This window comes from Perca flavescens, chromosome 14 (assembly GCF_004354835.1).
Source record: "Perca flavescens isolate YP-PL-M2 chromosome 14, PFLA_1.0, whole genome shotgun sequence".
Lineage (NCBI taxonomy): Eukaryota > Metazoa > Chordata > Actinopteri > Perciformes > Percidae > Perca > Perca flavescens.
In genome coordinates, this window is record NC_041344.1 from 1,157,341 (window position 1) to 1,170,005 (window position 12,665).

Here is a 12,665-nt window from a genome sequence, read left to right on the forward strand (position 1 = left end):
CAGCTTTAGTTACTAGTTACTTTAGTTAATCCACTACATTCATCTGTTACAGCTTTAGTTACTAGTTACTTTAATTACTCCGCTACATTCATCTGTTACAGCTTTAGTTACTAGTTACTTTAATTACTCAGCTACATTCATCTGTTACAGCTTTAGTTACTAGTTACTTTAGTTACTCAGCTACATTCATCTGTTACAGCTTTAGTTACTAGTTACTTTAGTTACTCCGCTACATTGCGTTCAATTCCCACTGCGATACATAAACCAATGTGTCCCTGTGCAAGACCCCTAGTTGTTCATTGACCTGTACTTCTTCCACTTCTGTTTTATTCTAAATTTCTCGATAAATAACACCACTGGTTAGATTTAAAACCAGTATTTAGGCCTCCAGTCCAGCAGGTGGCTATAAATCCACTCACTGAGCATGCGCGCAGACACTAACCCGGAAGTGTAGCTAGTAAACAAACCATACAGGACGCTTTCGGAGCGAACTTGTCCGGTTTTTAATCTTCAAACTGCCGCTAAACACTGCCGCTAAGATGTCTAAAATCGAGTTACTGCGGCTGCTCATCACCCAGCGGCTCACCGCCGCCGCGGAGGAGATCTTCGGGGTGTTCGGGAGAACCATAGCCGAGTACGAGGAGGAGATCTCCCGCTCCAAGCTGGAGATCGACCGCCAGCGCCGGCTGCTGGAGCTCCGCAGGAAGCCGCAGGTTTCGCTCTCTCTGCGGGCGGACAGCTCGGGTGAGTGGCTGCTGCTGCTGGGTGTAACCTGCAGGGTCTCAGACCGTAGAGATATGAAATATTTATTTGTGTTTATGTTTTCAAGTCTGTGGTTCCAGGGAAGAAAGAGACGAACAGAAATGCGATAAAAATGATTGAAAAGCGCCACAAGAGAAGAAAAGAATAAGAAGAAAATGGTGTGTGTGTGTGTGTGTGTGTGTGTGTGTGTGTGTGTGTGTGTGTGTGTGTGTGTGTGTGTGTGTGTGTGTCTCTCTCTCTCTCTCTCTCTCTCTCTCTCTCTCTCTCTCTCTCTCTCTCTCTCTCTCTCTCTCTCTCTCTGTTATTGTCTGTGTGTGTGTGTCTCTGAGTGTGTGTCTGTTAATGTGTTTGTTTGTGTTTGTTAATGTCTGTTTGTGTGTGTGTGTGTGTGTGTGTGTGTGTGTGTGTGTGTGTGTGTATGTTAATGTCTCTGTGTCTGTGTGTGAGTGTGTCTGTGTGTGTGTATGTCTGTGAGTTAGTGTGTGTCTGTGTGTTTGTCTCTCTCTGAGTGTTTTTGTGTGTGTTAATGTCTGAGTGTGTGTGTGTGTGTGTGTGTGTGTGTGTGTGTGTGTGTAATAATCAACAAACAAAAACCTTGATAAAGGGTGAGTGGCTGCTGCTGTGTGTAACCTGCAGGGTTTCAGACCGTAGAGATATGAAATATATCTGTTTATGTTTTTATATCTATGGTTCCATGGCAGAAATAGACAAACAAGTTTTGATAAAGTGTCAAAAATGTCAAAAAGAGACAAAAAACAAACGAAAAATATCTATAAAAGTTTTAAAAAATCCAGTGAAATCTTGCCCAGAGCAGCAACATGTTTAGGGCTCTGGTTGAGACCATAGATACAATATATCTGTGTTTATGGAAAGATGATAATAATAATCATTTTTTTTTAAATTCTTTTTTACATTGTTGGTCAGTCCTTCCAGAAAAATGCAGAGTTTTTTTGTGATTGTTGCGGGGCAAACGTCCTTGATTATGCGGCACGTTTTCTTAAAAATTTATGCAATTTTATGCGATGAAATTGCGAAAACTTGGGATATTTTGATGAAAAAGAAAATACCCTAATTTTATGTTTTCACGTTGTGTTTAATATTCATCGACACGTCACAATCGATATTATTGCGATTTTAAACATATTGCAATATTCATTATTGCTTTTTTTTTTTTCCAACTTCAAATTTTTCCCAATTTCAAATTATGTCCCCAAAAGGAAACTTTGTCAAAATCTGTTTTATCGAAAAAGATACATTTCTCTGTCTGTTCATCTCACTTCAATTGTATCGCTGCAAAATCAGATTGTCAAGCAAACACTGAGCAACACATATATCATAAAAGATCGATACTTGACGTCTGTGTATCGATACAGTATTGCCACAGAAAATATTGCGATACTATGCTTTATCGATTTTTTTCCCCCACCCCTAGTTCCCATGGCAACGGGGGGAAAATGGCTGCTCTTGTGTGAAGTAAAACGCAACATTTTTCAACTTTCTGTTAAGATATATGTGACTTTTTTGCAACGAAAATGTCACATGATTATGAAATCATGTGATATTGCGCAGAAATTGGCAATTTATGTGGCGAAAGTGCAGTGTATTTGGAAAAATGCCCCCCCACCCAATTAATATGCAGACTTTGGCTGATTCAGTCGTTTGTCGTTGGCAGCTCTGTGCGAGCCGCAGGACTGGAGCTCCGGTCTGGACCTGAACGAGTTAAATCCTCCGGCCATCAAAGAGGAAGAAGAGGAGGAGGAGGAGGAAGAGGAGGAAGGGGACGATCTGTGGCGGGACGAGACAGCGGGGCACAATGACGTCAAGTTCCTGTTGTTCCGGAGCAGCGGCGGCACAAACGAGCAGGACACCGAGCGCCTGGCGTCCTCGCTCTCCGACCCCGGCGCCCCGGAAGACGACTCGGCGCTGGACGCCCTGCCGGGCCCCTCGGTACGCCTGCAGGAATTATTACATCACTGTCTTGTCACGAAGGTCTTAAAGGTCCTTACACACCATCTAGGGCTGTCCTCGACTAAAGAAATTCTTAGTCCACTAACACTTATAGGATTTTGTCGACTAATCGATTAGTTGATTTAATTGACAGAGCTGTGCTCTTTGAGAGGTGGTTAAGACTAGAAAAGCACAATATAAATTTAGTTAATTAACCATCTGTAAAACTGAGTTTCTCCACAATTAATCCTGCAAAAGCACCACTTTAAATCTTGTGTTTACCATAAATGTGCTCAGAAGTTTCCTGAAATAAAAAAAATTAAGCATGAATAAGCATTAAAAATGACTAATCGACTAAAGAAATCTTAGTTGACTAAGACCAAAACGACCGATTAGTCGACTAAGAGGTGGCAGCCCTACCACCAACCCGGGCCCAATCAGGGCTTTTAAGGCGTACAATTAGTAATTGTTGGTTTTCTTTACATACGCCACATTGTAATTACTTACAGTATAGAGCTGGGCAATATATCGATATTATATCGATATCGTGATTAGAGATGGTCCGATATCGGCTCCGATACCGCCTAAAACGCTGGTATCGGTATCGGGAAGTACTGGAGTCTATGCACAGATCCGATACCACGTAATAAAGCCCTAAAGAAAATCTACGTTAAAGTAGTTTATTTATGTTCTTTTTCCGTTATAACTGACTGTCAAACTGGAAAATAAAAGAAAGTTCTGTGGCATTTGTGTTTGTTCATGTTTTACAAAGAGTTTAACCTGAGCCAGACAGACAACAAAGATAGAAATCATATCCCATCCATACAGAGATAGTAGTATACAGCTGTTGAAACATAATAAAATATATGACCCACTGGTATCGGATCGGTACTCGGTATCGGCAGATACGCAAGTTCAGGTATCGGAATCGGTATCGGGAAGCAAAAAATTGTATCGGACCATCTCTAATCGTGATGTGAGACTAGATATCGTCTTAGATTTTGAATATCGTAATATGGCATAAGTGTTGTCTTTTCCTGGTTTTAAAGGCTGCATTACAGTCAAATTATGTCATTTTCTGAACTTACCAGACTGTTTTAGCTGTTCTATTATTTGCCTTTACCCACATGATAATTTATCAAATATCTCATTGTGTAAATATTTTGTGAAAGCACCAATAGTCAACACTACAATATCGTTGCAGCATCGATATCGAGGTATTTTGTCAAAAATATTGTGATATTTGATTTTCTCCATATCGCCAAATATATATATATATTTCTCTATATCTATCTCAGTGTTTCCTCTATGTTGATTTTGTAGTGGCGGCCCGCCATGGCAAAATGTCTGCCGCCACGGTATCAGAAATAGGACAGACGCATAATGTAGTCCTGGATGCCTTTTTAAATTATCCTGCCGCTCACATTGCAGTTTAACAACAAGTAGAACTATTCAGAGGTTATTGGGCCGTCCAGTTGTGCCTTTCTTCCTAACTTTTTTTTTTTTTTTTTAAGTTTACCGCTTATTTAAATGTTTTTGTTAGTTTTGTTGCTCTAGTGTTGCCTTCCTTCTTTCTACTGTGTCTCTTTATTTCAAAGTTTTTTTAATTATTATTTTTGACCTATTCTTGCCCTCCTTCCTTCTTTCTACCGTCTTTGGGGTACATGGGGTACATAATTGAAAAAAGATTGAGAAACCCTGACGTACAGTACAGGCCAAAAGTTTGGACACACCTTCTCATTCAATGCGTTTCCTTTTTATTTTCATGACTATTTCATGACATGAGATTGTCATTGAAAGCATCAAAACTATGAATGAAAACATATGGAATTATGTACTTAACAAACAAATGTGAAATAACTGAAAACATGTCTTATATTTTAGATTCTTCAAAGTAGCCACCCTTTGCTTTTTTATTAATAAGGGAAATAATTCCACTAATTAACCCTGACAAAGCCCACCTGTGAAGGTAAAACCATTTCAGGTGACTACCTCATGAAGCTCATTGAGAGAACACCAAGGGTTTGCAGAGTTATCAAAAAAAGCAAAGGGTGGCTACTTTGAAGAATCTAAAATATAAGACATGTTTTCAGTTATTTCACATTTTTTTGTTAAGTACATAATTCCATATGTGTTCATTCATAGTTTTGATGCCTTCAGTGAGAATCTACAATGTAAATAGTCATGAAAATAAAAAGGAAACGCATTGAATGAGAAGGTGTGTCCAAACTTTTGGCCTGTACTGTAGACTACACCGCTGCCTGCAATTCATTCAAAACTTTACTATCTTTAAAAAGACTAATTCATAAATATTTTTAATTTTGACATACAGAGACACTTCTATTGTTATTTTCAATAATTTCTGAGACATTTAATCATAATGCAGTATTTTGAATTATTACAGCTCTACCCCACTGCTCCGCGGACCGGCGGCTCGAACCCGGACGAGGACCTCGCTGCCGACGCTTCAGGTAATGGCGGGCTGGACGGCGTGGGACCGGACGCCGCCGTGGCGGCGCTGTCCGAGGTGGTGGACTCGTACATCTGCACCGTCTGCGGCCGAGCGTTCGCCCAGCGCGGCGCCTGGGCCAAACACGTGCAGGTGCACCGCAAGGCGGACGCCAAGGCCGACAAGTCGTACACGTGCGACATCTGCGGGAAGAGGCTCACGCGCTTCGACGGCTACCAGAAACACCTGCGGATTCACACGGGAGAGAAACCGTACTGCTGCGACGAGTGCGGCCGCAGGTTCAGCGACAACTCCAACTACAAACGGCACATTCGCACGCACGCCGTACAGAGAACGCCGCAGAGCTGAGGCTCTGGAGCACGGACTGGAACAACAGCATTATGTAATAAAAGATCAAGATGTAATAACAACCTCATTATGTAATAACACCCGCATTACGGAACAACGCATTACGGAACAACGCATTATGTATGTAATACATTTACACTTCATTATGTAATAGCAACCACATTATGTAATAACACATTCATTATGTAATAACGCATGCATAATGTAATAACAACGTCATTATGTAATATTACCCGCATAATGTAATTATGTAATAACAACCACATTATGCTAGAACACCCAGATTATGCTATAACACCCTCATTATGTAATAACACCCTCATTATGTAATAACACCCGCATTATGTAATAACACCCACATTATGTAATAACACCTTCATTAGGTAATAACACATGCATAATGTAATAACAACCACATTATGTAATATTACCCGCATAATGTAATTATGTAATAACAACCACATTATGCTATAACACCCAGATTATGCTATAACACCCTCATTATGTAATAACACCCTCATTATGTAATAACACCCGCGTTATGTAATAACACCCACATTATGTAATAACACTCACATTATGTAATAACATCCACATTATGTAATAACTCCCGCATAATGTAATAGCACCCACATTATGTAATATTACCCTCATTATGCAGTAACACCCGCATGATGTAATAACACTTGCATTATGTAATAACACTCACATTATGTAATAACACCCTCATTATGCTATAACATCCACATTATGTCATAACACCTGCATTATCTAATAACACCCGCATTATGTAATAACACCCACATTATGTTATAACACACTCATTATGTAATAACACCCACATTATGTAATAACATTCAAATGTATTAATAAAACCCACATTACGTAATAACAACCGCATTATGTAATAAAACTCGCATTATGTAATAACACCCGCATTATGTATTAACACCCTCATTATGTTATAGCACCCACATTATGTAATAACACTTACATTATGTAATAACACTCACATTATGTAATAACACCCTCATTATGTAATAACACCCTCATTATGTAATAACACTCAAATTATGTTATAACACTCACATTATGTAATAAAACCCACATTATGTAATAACACCCGCATTATGTAATAACACCCTCTTTATGTAATAACAATCGCATTATGTAATAATACATAATGCGTGTAAAGTAAAGATAAGATGAGCGATTAAAGTATTTTACGGGAAATAGGCTATATTTATAACTTTTAGATTTTTCTTCAAGTGCCTTTTTTAAAGCCAGTAGAGAAACCGAAATCCATTTGGTTGGTTATTACATAATGCATCCACATTATTATATTTTCATAACGGAAATGCATTTGGTGCATTGAAAATAAAAATGCATTTTTATTGTGTTTTTTATATGTTCGGCAGGTTATTACTTGGAAATGTTTAACATGTTGACGTTTTATTACATAATCGCTGTTACAAGGACTCAGATTTACACCAACGTGTGACCCAGCGGGACGGACCGTCCAACTTTATGTCAGAGGACGTTTCGTGCGCAACCAAGCCAACCGGACGATGTGGATTAATGTCCAGTTCCTCCTCCCTCCACCCTGGCTTGTTCACATGTTTCTTTTTGTTTTTTTAAATCATAAAAACATCACAAAACTACAAATATTTTTTCACCACTGTCAGGAATGGTAAAGGTTAACTGAACATTATCTGTTCAACAAAATACAGCTATACTCACTTTGTTTTTAAAATCTGTATCACCTGTTTTTATTTAAACCCCAAAACACCAAAAAACATTGCAAGACTTGTGTCGGACGAGCTAGCAGTTCCAGGAAAGCGGCTACATGTGTCCACGATAATGGTACACGGCCGGTACGAGTCCTCGGATGTCCACAGAGCGCCGAAAGTATGTCGGCAGGGTTCAAAATATGAGCTTTTTCGTCCACCAGCCACTCAATAGATTACCATTGGTTTGTTGGTGAGTGAAGCAAATCTACCAGCAGCCACTGGCATATTTTACCAGCATTTGGCTGGTAGATGGTGCTAATTTTGGACCCTGCTTGTCGGTTATCCCTATTCCTGGTTTTACTTTTTAAGTTTAAACCAACACCAAAGCACTATTCCTTTTCGGCCCCCCTATAGCACATGTGTCAAACTCAAGGCCCGCGGGCCAAATCTGCCCCCTCGCACATTCTGATCCGGCCCGCTTATCAATTTAGGTTCACAATCTATTTTGGCCCACCTAGTTGTGCGCCAACCAAAAACATGGGAAACAACTTGCAAATACGTGACACTCGAAGCAGAATTTGGCAAATTTGCCGACTTTGAGACTGAGACATTCCCCCCAGAAGCTGTTGTTTACATATTCAGGCTGTGAAAGAGCTTGTTGTGAGTCAGCTGGCTGGTAGCCTATAGAAAATGTAATCATTGTTTTGCTCGAATTGCTAAATGCTAGAGTGGCTTTGGAACTGTTTTGCTCACTTATTCAGGGCTATGTGGACCAAACTGTAAGTAAGAAGACTATATGAGACATGCAGTAATTGAGTCAAAGATATTTTACTTTTTCGATGAAATAAAAGCATGTCAATAAACTATACATGTCTGGCCCTTGGCGCGATTCTCTTTCTCCAGTGTGGCCCTTGGTGAAATTGAGTTTGACACCCCTGCCCTACAGGTTGTCCATTACCGTTCTCATTCGAACTACAGATCCACTACCCGATCCGGGAAACTTCCATAGCACGGTTATAGCCGGAAGAGGTTGAGTTGATGAACCATTGAAACCATTTTGGAAACATTATTTTAAGTTACAACAAGTTGGTGTTGCTTTAAACCAGGCAAACGAAAACTGTTTTTATTTTAAATTTTTTCATTTAACCTTAATTGTATTGAGAGGCAGCCTCTCTTTTGCAGGACCGCCCTGATCACTAGGGGTGGGAATCACCAGAGGCCTCACGATACGATATCATCGCAGTACTTATGTCACGATACAATTATTATTAACGATTTAAACATATTGCAATATTCTGCGATATATTGTAATGTATTACCGTTTTTTCCGACTTCACATTTTTCCCAATTTCAAATGATGTCCCCAAAGGAAAATTTTGTCAACATCTGTTTTATCTAAAAAGATACATTTCTCTGTCTGTTCATCTCACTTCAATTTTATTGCCGCAAAATGGGATTGTCAAGCAGACAAACTGACCAACACATATATCATAAAAGATCGATATTTGGCGTCTGATAATTTTCGTGTATTGCCACGATAAATATCGCGATACTATGCTGTATCGATTTTTTTTTTCCCCCCCCCCCTACTGATCACATTCACACAGTTCCACATTCATACCTGGAAGCTGCCCAGTACTACCACAGTCTCATCTGCTGAGCCACTGGAGCAGGTTGGAGGTTAAGGGCCTTGCTCAAGGGCACCTCAGCAGTGGTAATGAGGGGAGGGACAAGCGCTGCTCTTTCACTTTTCCCCCCACCCAGATGTTTATGGTCTTGGTCTGCTCTTTTATTTAAAAACACAGACCACGAGACCGAAACGGAAACAAACATGTCACCGTTGTGAGTCACTGCGATGGATCAAGAAAAGGAACTTTATATTTTTTATTTCATTCTGGATTAATAAATGGACGGGAAACTTGGATCTTTCACATTTATCCACAGTGTTTTCAGCACGTACCAAGACGAAGAAGACGAGACATATATATTTTATTTTTTATATATTGTATATTTTGAGACATTTAAACACTGGAAGAGGAAGCGGCTTGGTGCAGCTTGCTGCTGTTTATGATGGAAGTCTGTGTCCACTAAAGAACTTTTTTTTTAATTAGTTTTTATCTTAATGGTAGCGATGGGAAACAATCATCCAGCAGTCGTGTTTTTGTTACAGTCCGATCTACGTGGAAACGTAAACGTGTGGAGTTTGTATTCAGGATGTCGGGAACATTTTTAATCCCAGTTCACTCAGTCAACAGCTTTACTGAAGTAATAAAACAACATGATTGAAAACTCATTTTTGTGTTCTTCACATAGATTCAAATGCTGTTTTTTGTTTTTTTTTACTTTTTATTTATTTTTCAGGTTTTACCTCTGGGAAATGAGAATTACATCAATGGCGAGACATTTAGCGTCATATTCTAACTAAATGCGCTTTATCCAAAAGCGCTGGGTCGGGACGATTGGCGTCACTTTTGACGCAGCTATGTTTAGGAAAAGATGGTGGTTGGGCTTATAAAAGGTATGTTTACGTGACACGCGGGACAAGAACGGGACAGTTGGGTTTAGGTAAAGAAGAACGGGACAGTTGGGTTTAGGTAAAGAAGAACAAGAAGGACTTCATAGTATACAGGTGTCAAACTCAACTTCGCTAAGGGCCTCACTGGAAAATGAGAATCATATCAAGGGCCAGACAGGTAGTGTACTGTTGCACGTCCCATATAGCTTTCTCAGTCACAGTTTGGTCAACGAGATTTAAAGAATTCCAAATAAGAGAACAACAACTTTTCAGCTTTAGGGCCAAGTTACCTCTTTACAAGTGGGGTGGGTTAGGGTTACACATTGCTCGAGGAGATATTTGTGCGTCATTATACAGGTAGCTGAGTTTGTCCTGAACATTTTTATATCAAACACATGGGGATCAGATACATGCAAAAACCCTTAAAAGGCAAATTTTAAAGTAGAGAAAATGCCCTTAGACCTCAAAAGATTAACCACTGTCACAATGTCTATGAAAAGAAAGAAAGATGTGAAGTCAGAATCAGTGCTTACTTGCTTATTTTACCCCAGCAGATGGCAGCATCACACTTTATTTGAAACAGATTCTTGGTAACCCTAAATGATGATGAGGAAGTTCATTTTCACCATTTATTTCAGTGGCTTAATAGTTCAATAATTCAGATTTATATCAAAAAGCTCTGCAGAGGATAAGTCTTACTGCAGATGAATGAAGATATGATGTCTGTATAAATGTACCGTCCTTGAGTGATAAAATAGAAAAACCTGAACAATGTAATTTACGTACATACTCAAACCCACCAGACTCCATTAAAATAAACGGTGATTTTATCATGGTAAAACCTGCATTCAAAGTCTTTCAGAAACAAAATAAAAGTACGAAAAGCAGTCACCCATTTACATGTGGAAATATGCTGGCTCTATTCACGCTAAAAGTCCTGATTATTTACATGGAGTCTGGTGGAAATATGCTGGCTCTATACAAGCTAAAAGTCCTGATTATTTACATGGAGTCTGGTGGAAATATGCTGGCTCTATACACGCTAAAAGTCCTGATTATTTACATGGAGTCTGGTGGAGATATGCTGGCTCTATACACGCTAAAAGTCCTGATTATTTACATGGAGTCTGGTGGAGATATGCTGGCTCCATACACGCTAAAAGTCCTGATTATTTACATGGAGTCTGGTGGAGATATGCTGGCTCTATACACGCTAAAAGTCCTGATTATTTACAGTACATGGAGTCTGGTGGAAATATGCTGGCTCCATACACGCTAAAAGTCCTGATTATTTACATGGAGTCTGGTGGAGTTTGGTGATGGTGATTTCGGGGCTGTTTCATGTTAAACGAAAAGGATCTTACTCTTTAACTAAAAGCTCTATCTCTGTAGGGATCCATCCCATAATGTTGTCAGACATTTAGAATAATAATCTGAGTCTGTCAGCGGCAAAAACAGAACGTTTAGTGGACGCTAACCATTTGTCCTGTAGGGTCACATTGCAGCCGGTTGAAGGCTGCCGGTAACAGCCTTCCCGATAAATACTGGACTAATTTCTAAGATTTTCCCATTTGTCCCCAATGCATTGGGGAATAGGGTCCAGGTTGAAAGAAAATTGCCCTTTCGGACTACTTCAACAGATCCTGGAGCCTTGCTGTGGACCAGAGGACATCTCAAGGACTTCCCCCAAAAAATCACCACAACAACTCCGTGGACTCCAGGTTTGTAGACCTAAGTGAGTATGACTCTGGTTGTTATGGTCTGTCGCAGCTCTCCATTCTGTTATTCACTCACAACTTAAAAACGAGAGTCCCCAGAAATAAGAATCTGTCTTTATTTATACCGTCATCCACATTGCTATAACATTATAGCTTTTGCCATTATTATTATCTTGTCATTCTGTTGTGGCCCACTGGGTGGAGTGAGATGTTTCGGAGGTGGTAGAAGGCGGACTTAGTGATGTTTTTGATGTGGGACCGGAAGGAGAGTGGAGTCCAGGATTACGCCCAGGTTGCGCACCTCAGGAGATGGGGAAATGGAGGTGTGTAGCAAGGGTTGTGTATACTTATGCTCCCTGTATTTTAAGGAAGAACATTTATTTAAGTATTTACGCTACATTATTCATTCACAAAGAAAATTGGTGTCCTTAAAGGTTGGATTTTTCCAAAAAAAATGTATTAAGGCATTAAGATCAATTTCCAAAAGATGATTATTTTATTCCTCTGTTTAGTCAACTTTAGCATGGGTTCATAAACTTACGCAAGCCACTGTATTTTCAACCGATTCTTTCCTATCGTCTATTTCCAAGTTTTTGTCGCCTCATTTCTCATCAGCATTTTAATATTTTCCAGGTCCAAAGCTGTTGTTTACTAAATCTATCGCTGACATCGCTGGATTCTTCCTCTTTATGTGGACTTTTATTTTTTTACCAAAAATGACTCATGCTGGTTAGGAGGTACGTGGCTTAAAAAACACTGTTCAAAGGGGGAACATTCTTGGAAAAAAGCTTGAGAAACCAGCAGCACCTGCCTTTTTAAATGGCCCAGACAGAAACGCTGGCCTCATAACCTCTGACTCCTTATAATCCGACCTTTTCGTTTCTGTCTGCCACACTTTTGAGAAAGCATCCTGCGCGCCCCGGAGAGCCGATCCACCGTTCTCATGTGAACACGGCGCCGTTAATGGAGACTTTGATTCGTGCAGGCAGCGTCTTCCCAGAGAGCCGAGCAACACTAATAACTATCAAACAGTTCCAGTCAGACGGGAGATTTGGGTCGGGGATGAAAGCCGATGATGTAACCTTTTTCAGATAGGAGCCCTGACACCGAGCCGCCCCTTTACAGGAAGTGGAAATCAATACCCAACTGCTGCTTTATTCTCTCCGAATAAATCT

The 12,665-nt window shown here is 39.9% G+C and overlaps 1 protein-coding gene across 1 annotated transcript; it reads left to right on the plus strand.

The window, feature by feature from the left end:
* The first annotated feature begins 453 nt into the window (after positions 1-453).
* LOC114568157 (zinc finger protein 771) lies at positions 454-8,358 on the plus strand. Its single transcript, XM_028597579.1, has 3 exons — positions 454-744; positions 2,435-2,709; positions 5,114-8,358. The coding sequence occupies exons 1-3, from the start codon at positions 540-542 to the stop codon at positions 5,525-5,527; spliced, it is 894 nt and encodes a 297-aa protein (XP_028453380.1). The 5' UTR covers positions 454-539; the 3' UTR covers positions 5,528-8,358.
* The last annotated feature ends 4,307 nt before the right edge of the window (positions 8,359-12,665 follow it).

Coding starts and splice junctions, on each gene's coding strand:
- LOC114568157 (XM_028597579.1), top strand. CDS start 540: ATGTCTAAAATCGAGTTACTGCGGCTGCTCATCACCCAGCGGCTCACC. Junction 745..2,434: donor TCTGCGGGCGGACAGCTCGG/GTGAGTGGCTGC, acceptor TGTCGTTGGCAG/CTCTGTGCGAGCCGCAGGAC. Junction 2,710..5,113: donor ACGCCCTGCCGGGCCCCTCG/GTACGCCTGCAG, acceptor GAATTATTACAG/CTCTACCCCACTGCTCCGCG.